Raw genomic sequence first — 14,181 nt, forward strand, 5'->3', positions numbered from 1 at the left:
TATGGAGATCATTAATTTTGCGCTACATGTTTCAGCTTATTGGAAGTGGTCTGGATTTGGTCGAAGGCTTGGCATATGATTGGATCACTGGCAATATATACTGGGTGGACTCCCGTCTCAATGCCCTGGAAGTAGCGCGGCGTGATGGTTCTCAGCGCATCATCTTGCTCAATAAAAACATCTCCCAGCCCCGAGGATTAAGCCTTGATCCTATGAATGGGTTAGTGGACAGTAGACAATGAAAATCCCTTATGTAAAATTCTAAAATCTAGAAACTTCTATAACATGAAAATTTACAAGTATAGGAGTATCACTTATTTGTATTTTGAAACTGATATGCACTATAGTAGCATCAGGAATTGTAGATCACTGTATGATGTTAACAATAGTGATACCAGCATAATGGAAAATTGTTTGATGAAATAGGTAATGCAGTGGATTGTTCTTTCAGTTCATCTGAAAATGCTGACATGTATTTCTTTTCCCCGGTTTTAGAGCTCGCTGGTTGTTCTGGACAGACTGGGGAGAAAATCCTCGAATTGAACGTGTCAGCCTCAGTGGACAAAATCGATCCGTCATTATTCAGACCAAGATCTTCTGGCCCAATGGTCTTACTGTGGACATTCCCAACAAGAGGATATACTTTGCTGATTCTAAGCTTGATTATATTGATTTCTGTTATTATGATGGAAGTGGAAGGCAACAAGTAAGTCAGCGAAAACTAAATGACCAAGAAAGATATAGATGACATACAGATGTTTTGCCCATTTAAGCTTGTTATAAAAAAAACAAAAAAACAAATAATAATGTACTCCTTTCATTTCAGGTTCTAGCACAGAGTCATTACTTACTGCACCCACACTCCCTATCAATCTTTGAGGATCATGTCTACTGGACAGACCGTCAGCTGAATAGAGTCCTGTCGGCTCACAAGTTCCGTGGTGACAATGAATCTGTTGTATCACATTTGGTGTCACAACCCCTGAGTATCCATGTACACCATCCAGTGCTGCAGGTAAAGAAGCATGCTGTACTTATTGTTAATATATGGCAATCCATCCTCTAAGCATTACAGTGTAGCAGAATTTACTTTCTACAGAACAAAATTTTGCTTGTCTTTTTGACACAAAATAGAACACAATCATTAAATTTTGTGTAAAGAGAGAAGAAAGCATTACAGTTTTTCAAGTGAAGTTATCAGTACATAGTAGTCCAGTTACAGTTAGGTTTCAATTGTTTAGGAAAAGGAAATGATGGTAGAAGTAAGAAAGGCTGTCTTTTTGTGTACACTGTATTTTAGTATGAAACAAGAATAGGAATAATGATTGTTATTCTTATGAATTATCTAATGTTATGAAACTATATTAATGTTAATCAAGTTGCAATATTTTAGCTGCATGCTCAGAGCTAATATAAAATTGTAACTGATCATGATGAAACAAGTTAAAAAAAATAATTTACTTCCATCTATTTAGGAGCAGGTAGCAGGCTTCTTCATATATTAGGTAGTAGCTTCAAGACCTGCATGTGATAAGATTTTATGTTCTATTTTATGTAGTAATATTTTTTCATTCTCATTCCACTGGTCCATGGCTTATAAGTTAACCTCATTCCCTCACTCATGATTAGAAATGGACATCAGAGTTATCTTGTTATAAGATGATAGTAACATCTTTAGATATATGTACTAAAGCTTGTGTAATTTAGTTGATGCCTATCAGTATAGAAATGGCTGCCTACCAGATACTTTTAACAGAATGTAGTGATATAAAATTTTTTTCTAACAGCCCAGTGAGGAAAATCCATGTGCCTCTAACCCATGTGAACACCTTTGCCTCTTGAAAAACCCAACTGGATATTCCTGCTTGTGTCGCCCTGGATTCCGTGCTGTAGGAGGAAAGTGTACTCCTGGTAAGCATTGTTTTTATAATATTAGAGTATGTTGGCCGGATAATGTTTGTATGCCTCACAGCAGGCACTGAATAATTTGCTTCACTTTGATTAGTGGATATACTGTGGAACCATGGCAAAAGCACAATAGTACCTACAATTACATTATTTTATTAAACATTGAATGTTTCTTGAATAGAAAGCATTAATTAGAGGAGATGATTGGGTTTGTCTTGATTTAGATATTTATTATTATTGTGACAACAATTTGCATGTTGTTACAAAATTACAAGGCTGAAACTCCTCTTACTTTTGCAGTGAACATCGCATATCTGATGGTGATGAAGGGAAGCCAGATTGTGGATATTGCACTGAACAAGCCTAATGACAAGGGCTCTGCAGGATTCCTGACCCCCATTGTGGGATTAGAGAATGGAATGCAGCTTGACTATGACCGCAAGAACGGACGCATCTTCTGGGTTGAAAGCATAACAAAAGACAGTGAAAATGTAAGTTATATCATGGTACCAGATGACCCTTGAAAGATGAATCTTAATTGGTTGATTATTCCTGCTAAAATGTTGTTTAGTTGGTAGTATGTATAGTTATTTATTGTGTTTTATATGTTCTGTTTCGAAGTAGGAGTCTACATATTTCGGAGTGTTATTGTTATCCCTGTGTCAATTTCAACAGGGCACAATCTATACCATGAGCATTGGAGGTGGAAACCGTTCAACTTACATGGATCTTGGAATATATGGCTCTCCTTACACAATGGCTTGGGACTGGGTGGGGCAAAATATGTATATTGGAAATCGTGTAGCCAACAACATTGAAGTTCTTAAGTTTGATGGCAAGAAAAAGTACCAGAGTGTCATCCTTGACAATAATGGCACAGAAACAGGTGTAGCTCGGCCCAGATCTATGTGCCTTTTACCTTCGGAAGGGTAAGTATTCTGTGGCTCACAGTTTTTGGATTCATGGCTATCGTGTTGCATGTTGGTGTAAGTGGGTATGTATTTAGCATGCCTTGTGACAAACGAGAAGCCTAACTAGACATTAAACATTACAGGTTCCTATTTTGGCTGGATGATGGAGGTGCTCTTGTACCTATGAAGGTTGGAAGAGTTGGAATGGATGGTAGTAATCCTACCATCCTGCATCGTCTTACAAACACAAGACCAGAGTTCATTACTGTTGATCTAACAAAGAAGAAATTGTATTGGTCGTCCAGTAATAGAGCTAAGGTAGATGTCATTTATTTTTTGTTCCTTACCTTTTATTACTGCCATTGTCAATCTTTATTTTTTTGACGTGAAAGTGTGATTATCATAAACTAGTAAGAAGATAATTTATTTAAGAATATATATATAGATACAATGGTTATTCATGAAATGATCTTTCATTTACAAGCAGCATGGAGATAAAAATGTCAAAGCTCAGGTAATGCTGAAGAGACCTTTTGTGAGTTTTGTAGATACAATACTACAGTAGTATAAGAACAGATGAACAGTTAACATTTTGTATTCATGTGGTAATGACAAATGCACCATACTTACAGATCATGTCCAGTGATATAAATGGTGAAAATGTGAGAACCATACTGAGTGAAGATAACCACATTGCACAGCCTAAAGCCATTGCAGTTTATAATGATAGTAAGTATCTGATTTACTTTGTACAGTTTTAAAATAATTATATGCTGCTGTAATTATTTATGTAAAACCTTGAATTTTCACTTGGGGTTGATGGAATTAAAAGTGTGAATGACATGTGTATATGTTTGTGTATATGAGTGATATTTTTCCTAGTCCACCTTTTGTAGGATTGTCAACCTGGCATATAGATACAGCAGGTAGATGAATTCATAAATGTGTGGTCTTTTAAGTAGGGCATAATTTTCAAAGTAAGAATTTTAATATAAATAAGTTTTGCAGGATTATTAACATTATTCATATTTCCATTCAACTTTTGTAATATTGATTAATTGAATATCTCTTTGCCAGATTTATATTACCTGGACTCGCTGTATGAAAAAGTTGTGCGTGTGAATCTTCCTGATGGCAGCAACCCACAGGTGCTTGTTGAAAACACAGCTGATCTCCGATCCCTGAAGATGTTCCTCTCACGGCCAAGTAAGATGAAAGTGAAGCCTTATTTTGCTATCGTACGGGAATGTACAGTAAGGCATCTATTGAGCAATATTTGGTAGGATTATAATTGTGTATCTTTATGTGGAATTGTATTGCTGGACTGCTGTTTCTCAGATGCCATTTTATGAGCTTAAAAAGTAAGCATATAAATATATAGAAAACATCAACTGTTCTTACAAAATTGGTAATATTGTTTATGAAGCTTAACAGAAAATTATTTGTTCATGATGTAAATAAGAATATGTACCTGGATGTCATTTTATTGCCACTTTTCTAACTACAAGATTTGTTTTTTTAACTTGTCAGCCATTTCTTTTCTTTAATTTTGACCAATTATCCTTCATTTCAGTTCCAATCAACAATCCTTGCTTGGTTGGCAATGGTGTCTGTGATCACATCTGTATCCCAATGATGAGTAAACAAAAAACTTCGCATAGGACTTGCAGGTGCACCACAGGCTATCAGGCCGATGGTGAGAATGGATGCAAGCCTTACAACAAGTTTGCCATTGTGTCTCAGTTGGAGATGATGCGCGGCTACAGCCTTGATGGGGCTGGGGAGGCTATGACCCCCGTTGCAGGCACAGGTTAGGATTTGACATTCTGGCTTCTGATAATTGTCTTGTTTTCATTATGTTTCATTTAAAATATTTCAACAGTATTTCAATTTTCATTTTCAAATTTATTGTTTCAGGTCACAATATTCTCCATGTTGACTTCCATTATTCCAAGAAATACATGTACTGGATTGAATTCAACCAAGGTGGCTTCAATGGAATCTACCGCTCAAGACCCAATGGCTCAGATCTGGAAGATGTTGTTGTTACTGGTATTGGTTCCAATGGGATCAGAGGAATAGCAATTGATTGGATTGCAAACAACTTGTACTTCACCAATGTTTTCCCTCATGAGACTTTTGTTGAGGTTTCTTGGCTTGACGGAACTAACCGAATGGTACTGAAAAGTATGACAAAGGATTCTCCAAGAGAAATTGCTGTAAATCCAGTGAAGAAGTAAGAATTTATATTTCTAATCCCCTTAATTAACATGTACCTTATTAGAGAAAAGTTGAAAGAAGAAATTTTCTTGTGTTGATTCAGATGTGTTTCTTAGAACTAAATTCATGCGAATAAACTGGCTAGAAATAAATTCCCTATAGCCATGTGCATATACTTGAAACATGGAAACAGCAGAGTGCCTTATAATACTTTGAATATCTAACTACAATTCATCTTTTCTTTTTTTTTTTTTTTTTTTTTTTATATAGATATCTTTATTGGCTGGATTATGGACAGTTCCCCATGATTGGAAGAGCTTACCTAGACGGCTCAAACTGGAAACCGCTGGTCACGTCAGGAATAAGTAATCCCCGTGACCTCACCATTGACATGTTCAGCAATGACGTGTACTGGGTGGACTCTACTCTGGATGCCATCAACAAGGTATGGATGTTTAATTGTAACACATGCTCATTAGTAGTATTCTGATTAAGTTATTTACATAAAGAAGTGAAATTATATTCTTGATAAAGCTATTATAATATCTCTTAGTTTCTCAAGTGGTGATCATGGTAGATGGACCTGCATTTGCATTGGTTTCTATTTTTTTTTTTTTTTTTTTTTTTACTTCACCTGTCAGTCTCTCTCTCTCTCTCTCTCTCTCTCTCTCTCTCTCTCTCTCTCTCTCTCTCTCTCTTGTGTGTGTGTGTGTGTAATCTTTTTACCAATCCAGGTTTCACTACCACTGCTATAACTTTTACAGGTCAGTTTTAATGGAGGAAACAGGCAATCCATTCGTCGTAACTTGCCAAACCCAATGGGCCTTGCACTTTACCAAGACCATGTTTATTGGATTGACCGTAACCTCCGAACCATTTTCCGAGCCTCCAAACATCCTGGCAACACAACCCTTCCTGAGCGCTTCAAGACCAACCTGGGCAGTTTGAGAGATATTGCAATCTATGATGGTAGTAACCAGCCCACCAAGGTATGTTAAAATCAAGAAGTTGAAGGAGCAGCCACATTTTTTGTTTTTGATATCTGTTTTACTTAGATGTGTTTAAGTTGTAATAACAATAAACAAATTTGATTTACGGTAGTTTGGAACATCATTTCTTTTTAGCACTAATTTTTTTTTTTTTTTACTCTTTACTCATGTATTTTGTTGACAGGCTGAAACTCCCTGCACAACTCGAGGCAATGGAGGATGTGCTCAGCTATGCTTCTCCTTCCCTGATGAGGCCACACAATCTGAGAGCATGAGGTGTGCCTGTGCCTCAGGTGTCCTGGCCACTGATAAACAAAGCTGTGAAGATTCCAAGGAGTATCTCATATTCACAACAAGAACAGAAGTCCGTAGCCTCTCCCTGAACCCTGAGAAGCACATTGTGCCATTTGACACAATTAATGAGGATCTGACAAATGTTGTAGGAATTGACTTTGACTATGAAACAAAAGAAATGTTCTACACACAAATTAGACCTAACACCAAAATTGCTAGAATCTCAAGCACATCACCATTTAAATCTGAGACTATTCTAAGTGATGGAATCAATCCAGAAGGCATAGCATATGACTGGACATCAAAGAAGATATATTGGACTGACTCTGCCAACAACAGCATCTACTCCATGAACACAGACGGCACACACGTGGTCATGATCATACAGGTGGAACGGCCACGTGCCATCGTCTTGGATCCATGCCGAGGGTAAGAGTTCCTTGTGTCCTTTCATAAAGAGTTCTCTCCATTATAGTTTGTATCCTTTTGTGTCCATCATGCATGACATCTGTTAGATCCATTCTTTGTTCAAGAAGCACAAGTCTGTTCACATGAAATACTGAGAAAGTGTACTATTATTACAGGCACATGTACTTCACTGACTGGGGAAGGTTTGGAACTGCTGGCAAGATTTACCGTGCAACAATGGCTGGATCATACAGAGAAGAGATTGTTCGTGATCTTTCCCAACCAAGTGGATTGGCTATTGACTATGAAGAGGAAATGCTGTATTGGACTGATGCTGTGAAGGAGCTCATTGAAAGGTCTTACTTGAATGGAACTGGGAGAGAAGTAAGTATAGTACATATTGTTTCTAAATATTGCTTATATATTTCACTCATGTTGTCATTTCTTATGGCAACTTAGCAGCACTGTAAGAAACTAGTTGCTTACTGTATCTAGATGCTACTATTCTGTAAATATCAGTATTATACTCTGTTCTCAATCACAAGAAGCACAAGCCTGTCCTTCTAAGTGGGACTCATTAGGGGATCAACACTGGCATGCATTTTACAGTGCCTCATTATTTTTTTTCCTTTTACCAACATACTATTTGCTTTGAGTACATGAATACCGTAGTATACCATATTCCACTAGCTATCTATAATAAATGTCTTTTTTTTCAGGTTCTTGTATCTGCAACCATCTATCCCTTTGCTATAACAGTGTACAACAACCACATATACTGGACTGACCTTCAGCTACGAGGAGTTTTCCGTGCTGAAAAGTATACTGGTGGAGACATGGTTGAGATGGTCCGCCGGCTGGATGAGTCCCCTAGAGACATCCACATATTCTCAGCTGATCGTCAGAAATGTAGCACAAATGTTTGTACAATTAATAATGGTGGTTGTGCCCAGTCATGTCACCCAAGTGTGGATAACAAGGTATGCTTTAGTTGCACAAGTTATTGGATATGAACCTTTTATGGGTATAGATATATATTTTATATGTAGTTGTTTATGTCTTCATGTAATGATCATTTGCATCGCTTCCAGCCTGAGTGCAAGTGCAATGCATCACTGAAGTTAGTCAATGAAGACAAAATGTGTGTACCACGAAATTACAGCTGCAATGCAAACAATTTCTACTGTGCAAATGGAAAGTGCATATCCCGCTTATGGGCATGTGATGGATCAGATGACTGTGGTGACAACTCTGATGAGAACAGAAACTACTGTAGTAAGTTTCATTTACTTGTATGTCGTGTAGCTGTTTAGCCAGGCTTTTATATTAATAATGTATTTGTTTTGCCCTTTTTTACATATTGTTAAATTTTTTATGCTATAAGGGAGCAGCATCTTGGATTTTACATGTATTCACATTCTTTAAATGACAACACTTTCAAGTATTGAGATAATTTTATCTCTTATTTTATTCATGTGAAGAAACATTCATAATATATTTATCCCTTCTCCTTTTCATGTTTTCTTATTATCTTTGAAACAGCTTATCACACATGCAGCCCCAGTGAGTTCCGCTGCAAGAATGGCCGTTGCATCTTTTCAACTTGGAAATGTGATCATGAAGATGATTGTGGAGATGGATCTGATGAAGAAGGTTGTGAATATCCTCCCTGTGCAGAAGGAGAATTCACATGTGCCAATCATCGTTGCATTCCAATGTCACAGGTTTGTTACTGTTTTCTTCCTTCACTTTGGGACTGCTCTCATAAATTATTAAACCATTTGAACTCTGATTGTTTATCACTGCTGCAGCTTACTCCATTTGTGGTCTCCTTCTCATCTTCTTTAATGTTCTCTTAGTAATACTTTTTGCCTTGCTCAACATTCTTATCCATGTTCCTTACAGCTTCCTTTTTCCTTTCTGTTATGACTTTTGATACATCTCAATTATCCCTGAACTGTTTTTCCCACAGTAGTTTATATAGAGATAGACTTTTGTAACAGTGACACACAAATAAAGAATTAACCTTTGCTTTTACTAGTTTTTTAGATACATTTTGCATTGACAGGTATGCAATGGTGTGAATGACTGCAAAGATAAAAACACCTCTGATGAGAATAGTGATAGATGTCCAAAAATTACTTGCCCACCCAATCACCTGAAGTGTGAAAACACAACCATATGTGTCGAACCTTACTGGTTATGTGATGGTGATAATGACTGTGGAGACAATTCTGATGAAGATGAACTTCACTGCTCACACCGCATGTGTCCTCCAAACAGCTTCAGGTAATTATAGGTGACACTCACATTCTGAATAAAAAGTCCAATGTGGAGGAAATATTTGCTTGAATTATTCTTTTGTGCATCTTGACATTAACCTCTGTAAGAAAAGAGAGGACTGTAAATGTATATAAACAGGACATGATGGCAACAATAAATTAACCTATTCTCCTCACATTTAGGTGCCCCAACCATCGCTGTATTCCTGGCACGTGGCACTGTGATGGGGATGATGATTGTGGTGATGGTGCAGATGAGCCAGAGGAATACTGTGAGCAGGAAGACCGCACCTGCTTTGGTGACCTCTTCACATGTGATAACGGAAACTGTGTACCAAAAATCTATATTTGTGATGGAGACAATGATTGCCTTGATGGGTCTGATGAAGGAGACAGACACAAATGCAGTAAGTACATTTGTACATCTGTACAATCTATCTAATGTGTTTACAGGTATATGTAAGATGCACCCATTTTACAAAAACAATTTTTTTAAGAAATTAATTTGAAGTGGAAATAAAGATGGGAAAAGGAATTCATCACTCCTTTCTGTGTGAAAGCATAGTTCAGTTCCTGAGTTCCATATTACAGTATTATTATGAATTAAATATTCCATATGAAAGAAAGTAGAATAAAAATAATCAAATACAACTATAATTGACATGTTTATATTTCAGACAACCGTAAATGTGATGAAGAGACTGAATTCACATGTCACGCCAACAAGCAGTGGGGCCGTGCTATGTGCATTTTGAAGAGATGGGTGTGTGATGGTGACCCTGACTGTGTGGATGGTGCTGATGAAAACTCCACTGCTCTGTACTGTCCTCCACTAGAGAAATGTAATGAAAATGAGTTCCAGTGTCAAAATGGACGTTGTATTAGTAAGGTTTGTATTAAAAACAAATTTATTTTACGTACCTTTATTCCTGAAAAATACAAGTGAAAATATGTATAAAAAGAAGATGGTACTTGTATAGTCGTGTATACTTTTATCATACATGTGGGTCTATATTCTATAACAGCTTGCTTTTCTTATAATCATTGATTCATAACAGGACTGGGAATGTGACTTTGACAATGACTGTGGAGATGGTTCAGACGAAGGTATATCATGCAACCAGAAGTATCGAGAATGTACATCTGACGAATTCAACTGCAGCAATGCCAAGTGTATCCGCAAGTCTTATCAGTGTGATGGAGAAGATGACTGTGGAGACAATTCTGATGAAGTTAACTGTGGTAAGTCACTCCCTGCATGGGTTCTGCAATCAGAGTTCTTGTTAGTAACCTGTGGACAAGAATGAGAAATAATAATAGAATTTAGGAAGATTCTTTTCTTCTGGAGCTCAAAACTCTATTTTATGTAGCTATGATTGTATAATACAAGTTTCACCCTACAATTATAAGTTTGAGGTTATCATAATCTTAATAAACTTTTCAAATCAAGGCATGTAAATTAATAGAATCTTACACATATTTTATTTAAAAAAAAAAATCTAAATATCCTCTTTTATGTAAATATCCTTTTATATAAATGTATATTTTCACAAATAATTGTTTAATTCATATAAATTTCCAGAACCAGAAAAGAAGTGTGGAGCAGGAGAGTACCAGTGTAAAAATGGAGAATGTATTCCTATGAAGCTTGTATGCAATAAAGTCAATGAATGTTCAGATGGATCTGACGAACCACTTCATTGTAATGTTGATGAGTGCGCTAAAGTAGAAATGCATCAGTGTGGACACAAGTGCATCAACACTATCATTGGATACGAGTGTGCTTGCAACACTGGGTACAAGTGAGTATTAGCATGTGACTTAGCTAAATTGTTATTATTAATATTATTACTTTGTTATACAAGGAAAGACAATTATATAATATAGGTTTTATAATAATAATTTTTTGTTATTCATTCTTCAGGTTGATGGCTGATGGTAAGGCATGCCAAGATGTGAATGAGTGTATAGAGGTGCCTGGAGTCTGCTCTCAGAAATGCTTCAACACACCAGGGTCCTACAGCTGCAAGTGTAATCAGACCTATTACGATCGGGACGCTGATGGACACACCTGCAAGCGACGGGATAATGCCGAGCCATGGGTGTTCTTTACCAACAAGTATTATGTTCGTAGGCTGACAACAGATGGCTCACAGTACCTCTTAATGCACCAAGATCTGAGAAATGTTGTAGCCATGGACTTTGATAATAAGGAAGATATGTTATACTTTGCTGATGTGACTGCAAAGGTTATATATAGAGCCAAGATTAATGGAACCGAGAAGGAGGAGGTTCTCAAACATGACACCCATGGTTTGGAAGGTCTGTCCATTGACTGGGTTGGACGAAAGATTTACTGGTTGGACAGACATAGCAAGCATTTAGATGTGGCAGAACTGAATGGCACAAACAGGAAAACTCTAAGATCAAGTGGAATCAATGACCCAAGAGCAGTTGCCGTCCACCCAGGTATTGGCTATGTATACTTCACAGACTGGCACCTCCAGACCTACATTGGCCGCATTGGTATGGATGGATCAAACTTCTCTCGCATTCTGAACTTTGACGACAAGATCATCTGGCCCAATGCTCTCACGTTTGACTTCTTTACAGACAGAATATACTGGGCTGATGCTCACCTTGATTACATTGCCTATGCAGACCTTGATGGTAATAATAAGCATGAGATAATACGTGGTGCCCAAGTGCCTCATGTCTTTGCTATCTCTGTCTTTGATGATTATATGTACTGGACAGACTGGAATCTCAAGGCCATTCTCAAAGCCAATAAATTTACTGGTGAAGATTTCCAGTTTCTTCGCAACACAACGCACCGGCCATATGATCTTCATATCTACCATCCTCTACGACAGATACCTTACCATAACCCTTGTGGAGATAACAATGGAGGCTGCTCACATTTATGCTTGCTGAAACCCACTGATGGTGGATCAGTATCATATTCATGTGCTTGTCCTGACCAGTTCTACCTTGCTCCGGACAATAAAACTTGTATCGCCAATTGCACAAGAGGACAGTTCCGTTGCTCAGGAAGTGACGATAAGTGTATTCCCATATATTGGAGGTGAGTGACATACATTGGAATTGATTTACCAGTTGATTAATCTTTGAAGTAAATATTTGTGATGTACACCTTTTTAGACAAATTTAAGCATCTTAAAGAAAAATGTGTCTTAAATGAAATCTCTTTAGTAAATTTCTACAGAAAAGAATAGTAAAGTCATTACTAATATTTCAAGTTAAACTATTGCATCTAAATCAATAATGATATAATGCTGAATTGTATTTTATAAATCTCTCAGATGTGATGGGGAGAAGGACTGCAAGGATGGAACTGATGAACCACCTGGTGACATTTGTCCTGAGAGAAAGTGTCGCCCTGGGCAGTTCCAGTGTGAAGATGGTCGAGGCTGTGTTGTTGCCACACAGTTGTGTGATGGACAGAACGACTGCAGTGATGGGTGAGTTGTACTTCTACATTATATCTATTCCAACAGCAAGTACTTCTATTTTCTACTATTTGCACACTGCATGTGCATCCATGTATCATCATTACTTCTTTCTCCCTCCATTCCTCAAAAACTTTTCAGATATCACCGTAATGTGTTAAAAATGTTTAAGTGTAACTTAAAATTTGCCAGTTGATGAAGTTCAAGCTTCTGATGCAATAATATTGATGAAGAGCCATCATCTGCTTCTTATAGTTTATATATAATGTGTTACTTTGCAGATCTGATGAAAGCAACTGTCAGATAGAATGTACCGAGCTACAGTTTAAGTGTAAAACAACTGGCAAATGTATAAACATAGCCTGGAAGTGTGATGGTGACAAGGACTGCAGGGACGGATCAGATGAAGACGACTGTGGTAAGTTCTTCACTTTTCCTTGCAATAATTACTTAAATATTTAAATGACCCAGAGTGTTTTTTTTTTTTTTTTTTCTTTATACCATGTGGGCTTTTCATGGGAATTTATGGGCTAAAGGGGATACTTTTTGGGGGTACCTCCTATCTCAAAGCCCACCCGCTAGGAAACCGTTGCCCCGAGTAAGGAAGCCCAACCTACACTCTCGGACCGTGGACAGGATTCAAACCCGTGCACTTGGAGACCTCGCGGACCCCAAAGCACGCATGGTTCCACTGTACCACAGCGGCCCCTCCACTCCCATTTCACTATAGAGACCTTCTTACAAGAAATAGGGTCAAAAAGGCATTTAAGTCACGTATGCTTGAGAATTTTTAAAGCCAATTACTATGCAAATTTTTTTCTTCCTTACAACAGACAATCGGCCATGTGATGAAGAAAGAGAATTCAGTTGTAAAAATGGCAAGTGTATCTCCAAGCAATGGAAGTGTGATTTGGATAATGACTGTGGTGACCACTCTGATGAACCAGCATTCCTCTGCCGCCAGTTGAACTGTACAGAAGGATGGCGAAGGTAAGTTGCTGAAACTCAGTGTTACGTTTTTTAACTTGCTATCTGCATGTTCCTTCTCCTGTTCAACTGAATTTATAACTGGTAGCTTCTCCTGTTCAACTGAACTTATAACATGGTAGCTGGTTAATACATATTTACTGCTTTGACTTTGGTGTAATAAAATCTGAGAAAATTGGAATTTTCTAAAACTCATTTTTACAGATGTCCCGGCCGGACAAATTACCGATGCATACCAGAGTGGCTGTTCTGTGATGGGAAGGATGACTGTCGAGATGGCACGGATGAACTGCCTGAGTATTGCCCTAAATGTCACGAAAATGGAGATTTCCAGTGCAAGAATAAACGCTGCATTCCCAAGTATGTATTCTTTATGGAATAAGCTGTACTAATCATTTCCTTTGGAAGTGTAGTGAATTTTACCATGCTGGATTTCTTGATCAATACTACATTCATAACTTGACTACTTCAGTTTTAATGTTCAGCTATTGTATTTTTATCTCCTGCTCCAGAATTAAGTATTTATAGCCTCTTCATCTGTAACACATTCATATTACTACAAGCTATTATGTGGGTCTTACATTCCACACTATCATGTGACTAGTCTCAATCTCAAAGAACTATTGTGTACATGACATCTTCCCTTTACAACAGACGCTGGCTGTGCGACTTTGAGAACGACTGTGGTGACAATTCTGATGAAGAAGAAGAT

At 37.5% G+C, this 14,181-nt stretch overlaps 2 protein-coding genes across 3 annotated transcripts in view; one reads left to right on the plus strand and one right to left on the minus strand.

Annotated features, from left to right (window-relative positions):
• The window catches only part of LOC123517537 (low-density lipoprotein receptor-related protein 2-like), a 346,506-nt gene that overhangs the window by 322,727 nt on the left and 9,598 nt on the right, over nucleotides 1-14,181 (plus strand). Inside the window, 29 exon segments of the mRNA XM_045277692.1 lie at nucleotides 36-220; nucleotides 496-706; nucleotides 827-1,015; nucleotides 1,788-1,911; nucleotides 2,209-2,399; nucleotides 2,584-2,837; nucleotides 2,963-3,137; nucleotides 3,452-3,548; nucleotides 3,897-4,025; nucleotides 4,393-4,629; nucleotides 4,737-5,055; nucleotides 5,310-5,484; nucleotides 5,804-6,028; nucleotides 6,213-6,751; nucleotides 6,907-7,114; nucleotides 7,450-7,710; nucleotides 7,822-8,005; nucleotides 8,273-8,454; nucleotides 8,799-9,019; nucleotides 9,196-9,419; nucleotides 9,690-9,901; nucleotides 10,071-10,254; nucleotides 10,595-10,814; nucleotides 10,937-12,097; nucleotides 12,336-12,494; nucleotides 12,764-12,900; nucleotides 13,316-13,472; nucleotides 13,674-13,829; nucleotides 14,124-14,181. The exon segment at nucleotides 14,124-14,181 is cut by the window's right edge and continues 147 nt beyond it. Coding sequence (XP_045133627.1) covers nucleotides 36-220; nucleotides 496-706; nucleotides 827-1,015; nucleotides 1,788-1,911; nucleotides 2,209-2,399; nucleotides 2,584-2,837; nucleotides 2,963-3,137; nucleotides 3,452-3,548; nucleotides 3,897-4,025; nucleotides 4,393-4,629; nucleotides 4,737-5,055; nucleotides 5,310-5,484; nucleotides 5,804-6,028; nucleotides 6,213-6,751; nucleotides 6,907-7,114; nucleotides 7,450-7,710; nucleotides 7,822-8,005; nucleotides 8,273-8,454; nucleotides 8,799-9,019; nucleotides 9,196-9,419; nucleotides 9,690-9,901; nucleotides 10,071-10,254; nucleotides 10,595-10,814; nucleotides 10,937-12,097; nucleotides 12,336-12,494; nucleotides 12,764-12,900; nucleotides 13,316-13,472; nucleotides 13,674-13,829; nucleotides 14,124-14,181 — 6,774 coding nt within the window.
• The window catches only part of LOC123517538 (serine/Arginine-related protein 53-like), a 19,435-nt gene continuing 15,173 nt past the window's right edge, over nucleotides 9,920-14,181 (minus strand). Inside the window, exon 7 of one of the 2 annotated variants that reach the window (XM_045277693.1) lies at nucleotides 9,920-10,277. The gene's annotated coding sequence lies outside the window, so the exon portion shown is untranslated. Of the gene's footprint in view, nucleotides 10,304-14,181 lie in introns of both variants that reach the window. The other variant, XM_045277696.1, reaches the window with a different exon arrangement.

This window comes from Portunus trituberculatus, chromosome 42 (assembly GCF_017591435.1).
Source record: "Portunus trituberculatus isolate SZX2019 chromosome 42, ASM1759143v1, whole genome shotgun sequence".
Classification (NCBI taxonomy): Eukaryota; Metazoa; Arthropoda; class Malacostraca; order Decapoda; family Portunidae; genus Portunus; species Portunus trituberculatus.